Here is a 15445-nt window from a genome sequence, read left to right on the forward strand (position 1 = left end):
GTACATAGAGCACACATTTGCACATACCCACACGAACTAATGCATGCAACACGCACACATACACACCACTCCAAAAGATAAAGCTAGTAAGATCCATGCCCCCCTCAAGGTTTCCCAGTCTCAAGGATCTATATATGCAGTGGCTTGGGTGGGGATAGGGTCATGAGGACTTCTACACTCTTCCCACACCTCATCAGCACCCTTTTCTTGTGGATGTATCTCGGTCTAAGGTTCCTGAGCCAGCGTGGCCTTTCCCAGTGAGCTGGAGACTTTGAAGCAGCGGGGAGAAAGACATCCCGCTTGACTTAGCAGATGACTGACTTTGGCTTTTGGAGTTCTCACTCACACGTGGAGTAGAGATTTCCTTGGCTTTAAGGAAAGGGCCTGGCTGTCGTCTAACGTGCTCACCCGAAGGTGTTTGGAGAGGCCTTGTGGGGGTCCCTTTGAAAATAGGAAGGCTGAGGAAATGGCCCTGCTCTTCCTGTCTTCGAACCTCTCACCACGGGGCGGTCTATCCACCACCTTGATTACTTTGGCATCCAAACCCAACCAGGTGGCCCTGACTTCATGGCTGCACCTTCTGCGGGTGGCTCTAGATAAAGGTACTTTCTTCTCAGGGACTGGCGGGAAGATGAAGGGGCTGGGGAGGCTGGAGCTGGCATCTACCTCGAGGAAGCCCTGTCTTCTCTCTGTCCAAGTCAGACGTTTCTGGCTGGCACTTGACCTTGGCAGCGCTCCGCTTTCTCCAGGCTGCTGATGGAATGACCATCCCTCCGTCCGTGGATGTGCGTGTCTTGGTGTAGGAGCTGAGCTCTCTCTAGACCAGCAGGGATCAGGCAGAGCTTGTCCAACCTGCTCAAGCTGGTTTCCTCTTCTGCAAAATGGAAGAACTGAAAAGTTTCACATCTCAGAGTGGCGGAAGGACTCTGGAAAGGCCTTTTTCTGGGAATGAGGGACCCTGAACCTTGAGTAAGCAGGCTTGTGTGAAGTCTGAGGATGGCAGGGAGTCTTTCTTGGAGGGGGAGCTCTTGGGGCTCAAGGTCCACCTGTCATATTCCAAGAACCTTCCTTTTTATTTTTTTAAATAATTTTTTAATTTTTATTGGCCAGTAGTATTTATGCATTTTCGTACATGAATTTAATGGGTTTCCCCCCCCCCTCACATTCACTCCCATATCTTCTCTTGTCCTCCATACTGGTCCTATGCTCACCTGCTCCCTTCTGTCTTCAAGTCTTTGTGTGTGTGTGTGTGTGTGTGTGTGTGTGTGTGTGTGTGTGTGTGACCGAGGCAGTTTAATTAGGGTAACTTATAGAGGTCAGAGGTTGCACCCAGAAGCATAAGAACCTGCCTGACCAATAGCCACACCAGTAAAGAAAATGTCTCCCCACTGTGCTTGATGGCACATGTTTATAATCCAGCACTCAGGAAACAGAGAAGGTGAATCTCTATGAGTTCAAGACCAGCTTGGTCTACAGAGTAAGTTCCAGGACAGTCAGGACTACACAGTGAAACCCTATCTTGGGAAAAAGATAAAGAAAAAAGAAAAGGTCTCTCTTTCCCCAGCAACCATTAGCTGCCTATAAACCCTCGGGGAGGGGTGTGACAATGTCAGTCCCGCCCCCTCCATGATATAATTTTGGGCGCAATCTGTGCAAGTCTTGTATAGGGATTCACAACTCTTATACAATGGCCGTCTCATACTGAAAGACAGCAATGCTTCTCCCCCTCCTCTGGCTCTTACTGCCTGCCCCCTCTCCCATGATCTTGCCTGAGCCTTGGAGAGAATGATGCGGATGTCTCATGTAAGGTTAGGCACTCCACAGCGACTAAGTCTCAGTCCCTTGGCCAGCTAAGAGTGTTTGCAGTGACCACTGCCCAGCACACAAGGAAGCAATGCCCTAAGTAGTCAGTGCTAATCTGTGGGTGTACATGTAATTATTTGCAAGGTGATTGGACAGGTATGTTTTGAAGGATGCTGTCCTTTAAAGCCCCCTGACAGCCCATAGCCTCCCAGGTGGTGAGCTGAGGTGTGCTTTGGTTGATTTGCTTGTAGCTTACTCTGATTTCTATTGGGTAGCAAGGAGGAAGTCTTTGCTTAGGACTTGGATGGATTCTTCTAATGGAGTCTTTGCATCACTTTGCTCTCTAGAGCCTGGATTTGATCCTGCAGGTACAGAGAGAAAGTGCCTTGCTCTCCTGGTCTCCAGGACACTGCAGTTCTAGGCAGAGAAAGGTAGAGGAAGCCGGGGCCCCATGGCACCGCCTCCTTGTTTTGGGTGTTGGCTCTGTCTTGGAGTGTGTGACCTTGGGTAAACTTCTCGCCTGCTCTGAAGTTTAGTTTTCACATCTGCAAATGAGTGTCCTAATGACTCTGTCATAGGGCTACTGAGAGCACGGAGCGGGGTGCTTCGGCCAGGGCCACCACCCCCAGAGAACTGAGTCACAGTTGTCAAGGGCAGAAGTATCTAGAGCATTCTGTGGGACCATGTTGGTGTCCACACGTGCCACTGGCTGGTTTAATATGGCGGAGGCTCATTCTCTGACTTTTGAGGGTAGGTGGCTGGCCCGGAGGTGCTGGCAGGGCTGTGGTCCCCTGAAGACCTGGGGAAGCCTTGCCTTGCCTTGCTCTCCTCTGGCGATGGCTGGCAGATCTTGGTATGACATGTTTTCTCCCATCTCTGCTTCTGTCAGTAGATGGTCCTCTTCCAGCTGTGTGTGACTTGGTTCAAATTCCTCCCTCCCCTTTGTTTTTGGTCCCTTTAATATTGGCAATGGAAGCCAGGGAGGACTTGGCACGATTTAGGCAAGCATTCTGTTCCGGAACTACACCCCAGCCCTTGCTTCTTTGAGATACGGTCTCTTGCTATGTCTCCCTCTATATCCTAGGCTGGTTTGGAACTTACCGCTTACTTTGTAGCCCAAGCTGGCTTGGAGCGGTTGGTCTTCCTGCTCAGCCCTCCTGAGTGCTGGGATGACAGGCATGTGTCACCACACCTGTCTTCTTTCTCCTCGCAAAGGTGCTAGGCACTAATTCTCATTCTGCCTGCTTTAACATGCTTCAGTCTTAACTTGGCTGCATCCTCAAGGGCCCTATTTCCAAAGAAAGTTGTATTCATAGGTCCTGGGGGCTAGGACATATATGAATTTAAAATTTTTTTTTTGGTGGGGAAGTGCAATACAACCGTTAGTATTAGCCATTTATACTTTGTCTCCTGGGCCACAAAGGTCAAGGCTAGAGCTGTCTTTACTCCTAATCTGTGGTATTCGGGGTTTTCATGCCCTGGGGACTTTCAGTTGCTATCCTCTCAGGATGTGGGAGAATTAGTGCAGCTTCTTCAAAGTTACATAGTGAGCAAGTGGAGGTGGGACTGGACCCTGGGTCCCCAGGTCCTAGAGCCACCCCTATCCTGCTGAACCATTTTCCCTGTGTTGGCGTGTCTGCACGAGTGCATGCGTGTGTGTGTGTGCGTAAGCATGCATGTGTGCACCTTTGTATGTGTGTCTGTAGCAACCACAGGTTTGTTTCATTTCTGGAGCTAAGACTTTCTGGATGTGAGCAGCCATGAGAAGCTTCAGGGGAGAGGATTTTGGGTCTTCGAACGCCCTCTTTCCCTGGCTAGGAGTTAAGGAAGAGTCCTGACTTGGGGGCTGGGGATGTGGCTCAGTGGTAGAGCACTTACCTACCTAGCCTGTGTGAAGCCCTGAGTTCAACTCCTAGTACTGAAAAAAAAAAGTAATATGATTCGGAGTTAGATCACTCAGGTTCAAATTCTGGCTTGATCAATGTGACCTAGAGCGGGTCATTTCCTGTCTGCCTTAGTTTCCCTGCGTGTGATGTACTGAAGATAACGTAGCCTTACACATGGACACAAGTAACAGAAACACGCTGTTTTGCCCAGACTTGAGGGTTCTTCCCCTTTCTCCTCTTTGGTTTTCTCTGGCACCAAGAGGCAGGTCCTGGGAAAGAAGATGAGGAGCAACGCTGTCCATGGGAGACAAAGCAGTAGAAAGTTCTCTGTATCTGTTGGTAGAAACAGAGATAACGGTCAGTGTTCTAAGAACCTTCCTTTTCCTGTAAAGACCACAGAGCCTCAAAGACTGTGTGCGTGCGTGTGTGCGTGCATGTATGTGTGGTACGTAGGGCCACTGGCTGACCGAGGTCAGTGGAAGGTGCCTTTGAGACGGGACCCCAGCTTCCCACGTCTGATAGCTCAGCATGCCCGGCCATCCTGGTGCCCATCACGACTGTGTTCCCAGCTATTTCAGAAACCATGCCCTTTCCCAAAGACCACCCAGTGCCAGGCCAACTCTGGCCCTGTTACAGGCACTTCCTCTGGCTTCCAGCATCCTCCTTATCAGGAGGCCACAAGAGCATCTATTTCTGGCCTTGCTGGAAATAGTGTGGTCCTTAAAGGGTGGAGGGCGGAGTCAGCTCTAGGAACAGAGAAGTAGCCAGTGGAGGGATGAGGACTTAATCCTCTGTGCCTAGAGGAGCAACTCAGGGGCAGGTGTCATAGCCAGGTGTGTGTGTGTGTGTGTTTGTTGTAGGTCAGAGGTCAATGTCAGGCAGGTGTCTTTATATAGCACTCCCTATCTTGTTTTCTTTTAAAGATTTATTATTATACATGTATATGGGTATTTTGCTTGCCTGCATTTAGAAGTGCTACGTGCATGTAGTACCTATGGGGGTCAGTAGAGGGCACTGGAGTCCCCCGGGAACCGGCGTTATAGATAGATGGGAACCACCTTCTGGGTGCTAAGCACCAGACCACGGTCCTCTACAAGAGTAACAAATGCTCTTAACCTCTCAGCAATGTCTCCATTTCCTGTACCTTAGTTTCTGAGCCTGGGTCTCCTACTGGATCTGGTGCACCTGACTTAGCTTGACTGGCTGGCAGGCTGCACCCGTCTCTGTATGCCAAGTGCCAGGGCTACAGATCCACACCACTGTGCCTGGCTTTTACATGGTCACCAGGAATGGAATCACGTCCCAGTGATGGTTTAGTTTTAAAGCATGCGGCATGCGTAGAAGTTTGTATCCACAGGAAGAGACTTAAGGAACTGTTTACTTAAGGAACTGTTTGCCTATATATATCTCCTCAACTTCTGAAATGCTGGCTGATTCTTTAAAAGACCTCTTCTACTGTGTGGACAACACAAATGGAGAGGATATAATCACATCTCTGTGGTACCATCTCCCAGCCTGGACCTAGACTGCTCTCTGAGTCTCCTAACCCAGCCCCTTCTTCAAATGACCTTGCTCTGACCTCTATTTCTATTGATGGGTCTTGCGCAGGGACTTTGGCTTCCTTCTCCTCTGGGCTGAGATGTCTCTGTCAGTGACCCGAGGAGAAAACTCCTCTTCCTCCCTGAACTTGCAAGCAACTGAGCTGGAAAGAAAAAAGGAGGGAGGTGGTGGGTAGGAAGCAACCGCATAGCGTGCAGCCCAGGCTGCCCTCAGACTTACTCTGTAACCAAGGATGATCTTGAACTTCTGATTTTCCTGCCTTAATCACCCGAGTGCTGAGATTGCAAGTGTGCATCATTATGCCCAGTTGTTCTGCTGGCCTGGAACCCAGGGCCCTCCCTGTGCATACCAGGCAAGCACTCTGCCAGCCAATCTGCATGTCCACTCCAGACACAAGGAGTGGAAGACACCTACCAGAGTGTGCCGGGATCATGGGCTCTATGCTCGGTGAGCTGCCTGGAGAGCAGGCTTGGAATTGCACCCTGGTCTCTGCCTTGCCTACTCCGTCCCCAGCACTCTTGGGTGCTCCCAGGTGGCCTGTAGCCTGCCCTCCCCGAGTGGCAGAAAGCAGAGCAAGGCAGGTGGCTGTGGAGGGGTCGGTAGAACCAGAAAAGGACAGGAGGTCAGCATGGCCGGACTTATCCCTGGCTCACCATCAGAAAGTGTCCCTGCCTCTGCCTAGACAGGGTGTGGCTGGGCAGAGGGTGGGGTGTGGGAAGCTTCTGTCACCTCGGACTCACCCAGGGACTGACACCTCTGCAAATGTAAGCCTTCACTGCTCTGTGGACAAGGTTCCTGTGGGCGAGGTTACCAGCAATCTCTACATAGAAGCAGGAGGCCTGGCTGATCTCTCACCTGGGCTCCCTGCACAGTCTCTGAAACAGGTGTTGCTGTTTTTAACTAAGAGCAGTCTTTCCTCTCCATCCTTAGTGCTTGAGATTGTATGTGGGCGCATGTGTGCATGCATGAGCATGCGTGTGCATGTATGTGTGTGTGTACTTATGCATATGGGGTCAGAGGACAACCTTGGGTATCCAGTGAGCCTCACAGAGTATCCTGTCTCCATCTCCTCAGTGCTGGAATTATAAGCATGCATCACTACACTGGACTTTTTTTTATGCTTTGAACTCGAGACCTCATGCTTGTATACTGGAGCTATAGCCCCAGTTTCCAAGTAATTTTTACTATCTAAGACTTCGTTCAGAAGGCTCTATCTAGCTCTGCATTTACTCATGGAGCAGTGGCAGCCAAACCAGAAGAAAGTGACCTACCCCGGGCAACACAGCCAGGAGAGAAAGAGCTGGGCTTTAAGCCTAGGTCTTCTGGATGCTTCCAAATCTCTAGGCTACTCTGACTGCTGTGGGTTAGATCGGTCTCCAGTGTGTGGCAAGACACAACTGTGTGTGGATCAGCCTGGCACCTTTGGTTTCTTTAAGCGGGTCCCTGACTGAGTCACTGCCGTGGGTCTCCTTATACAAAGTGAAGCCAGTGGAGGGAGCTGTTGAGAGGTGGAACAGAGCCCAGTAGCTGAATAAACTTTCACAGACACCTCCTGGGGCCATGGCTTGTTTCCTTTGGTTCACAGAGTAGTGGAACAAAGTCACCATCTGTGGAGAACTGAGATAGGGAGATGGCTAAGCCAGGTCCCCAACCCCACAGAACGGTGGAAAGCGGAGCTGGGGTTTGAACTGGGGTCTTTGGACTCCTTCACAGGCTCTGTTCTCTCTTTCCAGCCTGAGCCCATCTTCAAGGCTTGGGCCAGACAAACACATGCACACCCAACAGGCTTCCGGGGCAGAGCCTTGTCCGTTACTTCATCCTGACGTCCCTTGTGCTGGCTCGTTGTGGCGCTGGGACCACATGGGGGCGGGCAAATGACGAGTTGGCAAGGAAGGGTCACAGCACGCGTATGCAGCTGTCCGGCTCTCCCTATGTCTTCCCCCTCGACTGTGTCTTGAGACTCTGTGAAGATTCTGTTTGTTGGCAGTCAGTGCCATTTAAGGTCAGGCGTTGGAAAGAGGGCCACCTTCTGGGTGTGAGGGTTTGGAGGATACCCCAAGGGTACCCTCCAGGAGGCTGGAGATCAGGAATGGGAGGAGCAAAGAGACAAGAAGGCTTTTTGTTGTCTTGTTTTTGAGGCAGAGTCTCAGGGAGCACAGGCTGGTTTTGAACTCCTGATCCTCGTGTCTCAGCTTCCTGAGCCTCGTGCTAATAGGTATGAGCCACCATGCTGGTGAGGAGACTGATGTATGAGAACAGAATGTCACATCTCAGCCAGGGCAGCCAGAGGTGGATGAAATAAGGCTAGGGACCGAGAGGAAGAGTGGTAGTGGGGACCCCCCCCCACCCAAGGGTGGGGAGGGCAGGAAGTGGGAGGCTGGTTAACTCCAGGAACCAGGGTTGGGAGGGTATTTGGACCTGGGGAAGACCCTAGAGGATGCCAGGAAGGGGCGGGACATGCAAAGACCAGGCCTCCCTTGTGGCTGTTATCTCATTTCTTCAAGCAGGAAGCTCAGCCACGGAGCCACACCACACAAGAACACACAGTCTGAGCTCAGCTGACCTTAACCTGCTTCGCAAAGGCGGGTGGTGGTTTTGCTAACTGTGCCCTAGGCAGAAATCCCCACCGGCACAGACAGTGACCCCTGACCATCCTGCCCCATATCCTTCCCATTATTGGTAGCTGTTGTCAGGAAACGGGGAGGGGGGTTCACCTGCTGTGCCTCCTTGTGCTGTTGTAGACACATGTGCAGATATGGCTGTTTCTCCTTGGCTGGACTGAATATATTTCTTTGTGGTGTGTGTGTGTGTGTGTGTGTATGTCTGTGCGTGCGCATGCGTGTGTATCTGTGCAAGCATGCCTGTGTGAGGCTAGAGATCAACATCAGTTTTTTGCCTCTGTTTTTTTCTCCGTCTTTATTCTCTTTGAGACAGAGTTTCTCTCTAAGCCCAGAGCCTCCCATTTCGTCTAGGCGGGTTGGCTGGCGAGCCCCAGGGACCTGCCTGTCTCTAACCCCCAGGGCCAATGTTACAGATGTCTGTAGCCACACCCAGCTTTTATGTGGGTGCTGGGGATCTGAACTCAGGTCCTGATGCTTGCATAACAAGCGCATGGCCCATGGAGCCATCTCCCCAGCCCCTAAATCTATTACGTTTCTGAGAACATGAAAAATGGCAACTTTGTGGGGCTTCGCAATGTATCCCATCATATTCATAATACAAAGGGAGCAGGACTGTCACTCAGTGTGAGCACCCGACCCGTTTCCTCAGCATCGATGCCTGGTGTTGATCTCTGACCTTTATGTGCACCATGTGCACACACACGGGCACCCCCCACCATGTATACACATGATCATGTACATATCCACATAACACACACACACACATAGTACAGTAGTGGTTTTGAGCTACCGTTTTCTTCTGTGCTTTCTCTATTTTTTGTTGTCATGGAGATGGTAATGAGACAGTCTGTCAAAACACCAGCTGAATTTCAGCTCTGTTAGTGTAATGCCAGGCTATTAGATGTGAGCATGAAGAGTCAGAAGGGACCCAGAGAGGGGGCACCAGCTTTGCCACAGGGTTGTCTTTAACAAGTAGAGCGGTGGGGGCGTGCCTCTCTTGCTGCCTGCAGATGTAAGCCCTCACTGTTTGCATTGGTGCCTGCACTTGAACCTCCTGCTGGACGTCTGAGGTCTGGAGGATGCATTTTTGGGCGGATGGCAATGCTGATACCCAGGTAGTGAAAAGTAAAAGTGTCAGTTTGGAGGTCAGAGGACAACCCGCAGGAGTCACTTCTCTCCTGCCATTGTGTAGGTTCTGGGATGGAGCTCGGGTCATTAGCCTTTACCTGTCTTGCTGGCCCCACACTGTATTATATTTATTTATTTAGTCATAAAATCATTCATTCATTTAACGACTCCTGTCCATCCTTGCTCAATTGTCTTAATGATTTAAGAATGAGTAGGTAACGCACACATAGAAGTTTCTGCACTTTCGTCAAACTTACTAGGTGCTGTTAGGTATAGACATATACCTGTAATCTCAGTATTTAAGAAGCTGAGGCAGGAGGTTTGTGAACTTGAGGCCAGTCTGGGTGACATATTGAGATCCTATCTGAAATCCCCCACCCATCCCCTCTGCGATGGCTGGGTACTGTCTTAGTTGGGAACACACACATACAGACACATTCATTCCATCCTCAGTGAAGTCCTGTGTCCGAGTAATGTTGTCTTGCCTGTACTTGACAGAAACAGAGGCTGGCAAAGTGACATCACTGCCTGAAGCCACTGCTCTGATGGGGAGGTCGTGTGACAATCTCAGGCTGGCTGGCTCAGGGTATCTCAGCCTGAGTGTCATCTGTCAGCTGTGTCATGTCTCGTGAATTGGATGGCCCCAGGAATGTGCAGTCTGTCTCCCCGAACCTAGGCTCTTATCCCAGTCTTGGGTCAAATCGGTTTCTGTGTTGTTCTGTGCCTGAGGTGGCCTGAGGTGGCAGGGTCACTCTGTGAGATGTGCCTGCTGTAGGGTTCCTGCTGGGCATGGCACTAAAGACGTCATAGCAGTTTCTTAGCTTTGTAGATGGGCGTGTCTTAACAGCACACCCCACAGTTGATGGGGGGGTCTTCTATCTTCCTGGGGGTTCTGGGTCCCTGAAAGAGGGTGAACAGGCAGGAGAAACCCCTCAGCTACTCACAGACTTTGTCTGCTGATCATCCATAGGCCTGGGAAGAGTCAGCCACGGATGTGAAGAGTTTGGCGATGTATAGCCATCACTGAGGCCTGGGAGGTGACCTCCAACCTCTGGGTGCTGGACTTGGTCAGGGCTTGAAGTCCCTTGTCATCCCAGTATCCCTAAGAGTGTGATGGATGGGGAACTGGTTTCTAACTTACAACCCCCCACCCCTCCCCATACACACAATAAAACCAACACAGGTGTCCAGCTGATCAATTGCTGTGATCTGGGGATCCTGATGGACTTGTGTTTGCTTCCTTGCAGTGGACATCATGGAGATAAAGGAAATCCGTCCAGGGAAGAACTCCAAGGATTTTGAGCGAGCCAAGGCCTCGGTCTCCCGCCACAAGGGAGAGTGCTGCTTCACCATCTTCTACGGCACCCAGTTCGTCCTCAGCACGCTCAGTTTGGCAAGTGGGTGCAGATTTGTCTGCTCAGCTCCCTCCCTGGGCCTCCTTTTCCTTCTGAGAGATCTCTGGGAGAGGATACTCGTATCTGTATGCCCACTAGTACGTGTTCTCGACACTTCATCTTGAGCCCCAGCCCTGCTGCTTTCTAGCTGTGTCTTGGGCACAGCATTTAACCTTTCCGAGCAGCAGTTAGCTTGGCTGTGAACTGGGGGGAATGACGTGGCTATCTGCTTGGGACGTTGTGAGAAGTATGCTGTGTGTCGGCCTGGCTCAAGCTGAGGTTGAATAAGGTGGTTAGTGTGGTCACTGCAGGCTAGGCTCTGCTGGACAAAAATGTCACTTGCTTTCCTGTAGCAGCTGCTGCACAGCAAAGACTGATCTGGATGGACTGTCCTGAGACCTTGGGTGCATATGCAGGCACAGAGAACATATATATATGCACACATGTACACAGCACACATGGATATATGCACAAAGCACACACATTTATGCAGGACTTACACATGCCTGTATAGAATAGAGTATGCATGCATGCATACATACAGAACATGCATACACATAGTACACACATACATGCGTGTGCAGACATGTACATAGCATGCATATACATTCAGGCACATGGTACACACATGCATGCACACAGCACACTTATACACACAGAACACAAAACTACACACATGCATGTGCATAAACATACTTAGCATACATACATGCATGTGCATTGCACAGCTATGTATGCATACACATGTATATGTGCATGTATGCATGAACACAACACATACACATGTTTACAGCACATACTTGTGAACACAGCAAATATGTACACAACACATGCACATGACACACACACAACACTCATGCATGTATACACCACATATACCTTATTCCATATAGCGTATAAACACATATACATGTGTGTTCATACCACAGCTGTGTAAAGCACACACTTTGATGTATGCACACAACACATATGGAAATACACACACAACACACATGCATGCAGTGCATTCACATGCATACACATACTACACAATGCTTGTATACATGATGCAACACAATGTGCACACAGCAATATGTACATATAACACATGTTAGAGAACATACAGACTCACATATGTGGAGATGAGATTTCTGGCCATTCTTGTGGTGTGTCCATCACAAAGCTGAAGAGTGAGCTGGGGTTATAGCTCAGTGGTAGAGATTCCAATTCACAAGGTCCCAGGTTCCAGCCTCTTTGGAAACAGAAGTCACACAGGGGTTCACACACCCTCTCAAGCATGACTAAGAAAAACTCAGAGACGGATATTGGGGTTCAACCTGAACGTCAGAAAAGCAAAACAGCCAGCCACTGGTTCTTACCTCTACCTCAGTCTGCAAATGGTGATCCTGTCTCCAGGAAACCTCTGAATGAGACTGAGCCTGAGAGCTGCCTCCTCCCGTCTTAAAATCCTCTCTAGTTCTGGAATTAAAGGTGTGCACTGTTACTGCCCAGTTTCTATGGCAAGATACTTGGGATTAAGTGTGTGTGTCATTATGGCTACTGGGATTAAAGGTGTGTGTCCTTGCTGCCTGGTCTGTAAGTCTGGCCAGTGTGGCTGTTTTAGTTTTCTGATCTTCAGGCAAGCTCTATTTATTAAACTACAAATGATATGTCACTACGGTCCTCTCTCTCCCATTCTGTCTACAGCCGACTCAAAGGAGGATGCGATGAAGTGGCTCTCTGGCTTGAAGATCCTTCATCAGGAAGCAATGAGCGCATCTACTCCCACCATGATTGAGAGGTACACACCTTCCTTGTTCTCTTCCTCCTTTCTTCTGGGGCCTTTGGGAATGTAGACCAAAGGGAGCAAATGTGACAGACATTCGGGCTTCACGCTCATCACACCCTGTGTGGCGGTACTGGTTAGTGGCTGAGGACTCTCCAATGTTCCAGATGAGAGTCTCTCTCCCCCTAGTGTTTAGCCCTGGCCTTTTGTGTGAGCAGGGTACCTTAGCTGAGTGGAAACACCCAATGGTGTATGTACTTGTGCATGTGCGTATGAATCTTTCTGTGTATCTCTGCATGCTCCCAAACTGCCCTGTGGATGGGGTTGGGACCCTCTTCTCATTTTGGTCACTCCGTTCTTTGGCGCTCTTTGGACTTGCTGTGTTTTCTGATGTTTTTCTCCTTTTGACCCCAAATCTCTTTGCAGTTGGCTGAGAAAGCAGATTTATTCAGTAGATCAAACCAGAAGAAACAGGTAAGGACGATTAACAGTTCGGCAGTTTTTTTTTGAACTCTGATACTTGCTTGTTTGAGGGGAGCGCGTATGGTACATGTCCTGTGGTGGAAAGGGTCTCAGATTCTGGGATCCATGGTGAACGACTTGTCTGGGTGATGGAGAGCCCTGTCCAGCTGCAGAGGTGAAGACTGGAACCCAGGAAACATCGTGTGCCTGGGAGAGACTGGTCCTAGGGCAGCGAGCTTTGTTTAGTGATGCTGGGCTAGGATGAGGGAAAAGATGTATGACATGCCCTTCAGTGCATCTCACAGACCCAGGCAGATAGAACCGTGTCAGCACACAGGGCTCTGTGTCAGAGACTGGGTTTCATTTCTTCTCTCCCTTCCCTCTCTCTCTTCTTCTCTTCCTCTTCCTTCCCTCTCCTTCCCTCCCTTACTGTCTCCCCTTCTTCCTTCTTCCCTCCCTCCCTCCCTCCCTCCCTTCCCCTCTCCCTCCCACCTTTTCTCCCTCTCTCCAATTTTCTGTCTCTACCTTTCCCCGTTCCCTCCCTTTGCCCCCTCCTTCTGTACCTGGTATTGAACCTAAGGCCTACTGCATGCCAGGCTGTCACTCTACCTCTGAGCCATGACCCCAGCTCCTCACTGATGGATTCTAGGCAGGTACTCTACCACGAGGCAATGTCTCTAGCAGCCTTCTTCTTCCTTTTTCTTTTGAGACAGAATCTTACTATATTGTCCAGGCTGGCCTCTAACTCTGTATCCCTGGCTGGCTTTGAACTTTCAGTCTTCCTGCCTCAGTGCCCTGAGTAGCTGGTCTGAGAGACCTATACCTCCAGGTCTGAATTTTTAAAACAGATTTCAGCTTGGGTTTTTCCTTAGGTGAAGGCAGTGCTAACCTAGGAACTGTTTGCCTATTGGCGGATGTATAGTAGCTCCTGATTTTGTGTGAATTCCAGGAAAGATGCTGCTAGGAAAACTGCAGGTAGAGTTCCAGCTGTGGTCCAGTGTGGTCCCTTTGCTCCACTCCCTCCTCTGCTCTGTCTTTGTTCTTTGTTAGCCTGAAGGATGGATAGCCACGGGATCTTTTGCATGCATTTGCATTTCTTTCTGTGCTGGTGACTGATCATCTTTCTCTTTATTTCCTGGTTCTGATTAACGATGAAGTGATAAAAGCCACTCAGGGGCTGGAGAGATGGCTCAACAGTAAAGATCAATCTTCGCTCTTGCAGAGGACCTGGGTTTGATTCTCAGCACAACATGGTGCCTCATGGCTGTTCATAACTGTAGTTCTAAGGCATTCAACACCCTCTTCTGACCTTCCTAGGCAGCAGGCACACATGTAGTACACATACATACACAGAGGCAGAACACTCACACACATAAAATAAAATAACCGAACCCTCAAAACAAAGCAACAAAACAAAACACAACCCAAAACCACCTTTCACAGAGCTGTGGAGAACATAGTAGCCAGACAGTGTTAACTCTATAATCCCTGTCTCATTTTGTCTCACATTTGATCTTTTGTTTTAAATTTAAAAAAGCTTATTTTCATACTGAAATGTGGCTTAGTTGGTATAGGGCTTGCCTAGCGTGCATGCAACCCCGGCTTCCATCCCAACGTGAGTGGACGTGAAAAGTATATAGTGCCTATCATTCTAGTGCTCACGGGACCGAATAAAGCAGGAGGCTCAGAAGGTCATCACCTGCTGCATAAAGTGTGAAGCCAGCTTGGGTCACGTGAGGCCCTGCTTCAAACAAACAAGTTCTTTCGCTTTCTTTTATTTTTGGTTTCGTATTTGAGGCAGAACTTAAAGGACACCAGCTCTCCCGTTTTGTCCCTGTGTCGTGAAGGTGACTTGCTCTCATTGGGCATCACCATTATCTCCTGTCCTCTTCTCTCTCTTGTTTAGTGTACCCAGCTGGGGCATCTGTGACCTGTAACCCCGATGCCCATGTGTTCTTTCTTCTGCATCTTCCTCCCATCCGCCATCTGATGTCTACCCGCACCTGACTGCCCTCTGGTGGTCCCAGCGTGGAGCTAGCGGGTGCTATGAACTATTCCATACTGAGGCCTTAGGATGCTGTCTTCTCTGAGACTGTGCTGCTCTGAACACTACTGTCTCCATGGTGATGGAGTTGTCTCCTTCTGTCTCTTCTTTGGGGGCAGAGATGGATGCCTGTCTCTTGCGAAGGATAGATTCTCCAAATTCTGTCTAGAATCCCATCTTCCCATCAGCCCAGAGGGGACCTGTTTCTGGTAGAGGTCCCTGGCTGTGCCCCCCCCCCCCGTTTTCTCCCTCAGCTCCATTCCAGCAGTCCCTTCTGCTTGTCAACACTGAGAATTGGAAAGCCCCACCCTCTCCAGGAGGCTCCAGGGATATTTCAAAAGGAACGTTGACCCAAGCGCTTCAGGAAGAGCAGAAAGGGCAGTCTGGCCAGTTTCCCTCCCTTTCCTGTCGCCTACAGTCGCTGACTAAGCCTGGTTTCCCGGCTGAAAACCCAGGAGCTGCCAAGGGCAAGAATGGACTGGCCTAGCTCGAACTCCAGGTGTTTTCCTTGGCCCAAGCTCTGTCCAGCTTCTCAGTTTCTCCCAGAGCAAAAAGGTAGCAGCTGGCTTTCGGGGAGAACTCGCTCGCCAACAGCCACCGTGTGAAGCAAATGCTCCCAGCCTATTCTTGAGCTAGGCCCCCATCTTACATTGAAGACACAGAGGCCCAGAGATGTCAAGTCACTTGCTTAAGGCAGCCCAGTGTGTTGAGGATGACGGCCTGTTTGTAGCCGCATTATGCATGCTTACCTTTTAAGTGGGGTTTAAGTGCACAGTTCTATG

The 15445-nt window shown here is 49.9% G+C and overlaps 1 protein-coding gene across 1 annotated transcript in view; it reads left to right on the top strand.

Annotated features, from left to right (window-relative positions):
• Plcg2 (phospholipase C gamma 2) overlaps positions 1-15445 on the top strand; it is a 123228-nt gene that overhangs the window by 42040 nt on the left and 65743 nt on the right. The window contains exons 3-5 of the mRNA XM_075977421.1: positions 10246-10395; positions 12079-12172; positions 12584-12631. Coding sequence (XP_075833536.1) covers positions 10246-10395; positions 12079-12172; positions 12584-12631 — 292 coding nt within the window. The remainder of the gene's footprint in view (positions 1-10245; positions 10396-12078; positions 12173-12583; positions 12632-15445) is intronic.

The sequence above is a fragment of the Microtus pennsylvanicus genome, chromosome 6, assembly GCF_037038515.1.
Source record: "Microtus pennsylvanicus isolate mMicPen1 chromosome 6, mMicPen1.hap1, whole genome shotgun sequence".
Classification (NCBI taxonomy): domain Eukaryota; kingdom Metazoa; phylum Chordata; class Mammalia; order Rodentia; family Cricetidae; genus Microtus; species Microtus pennsylvanicus.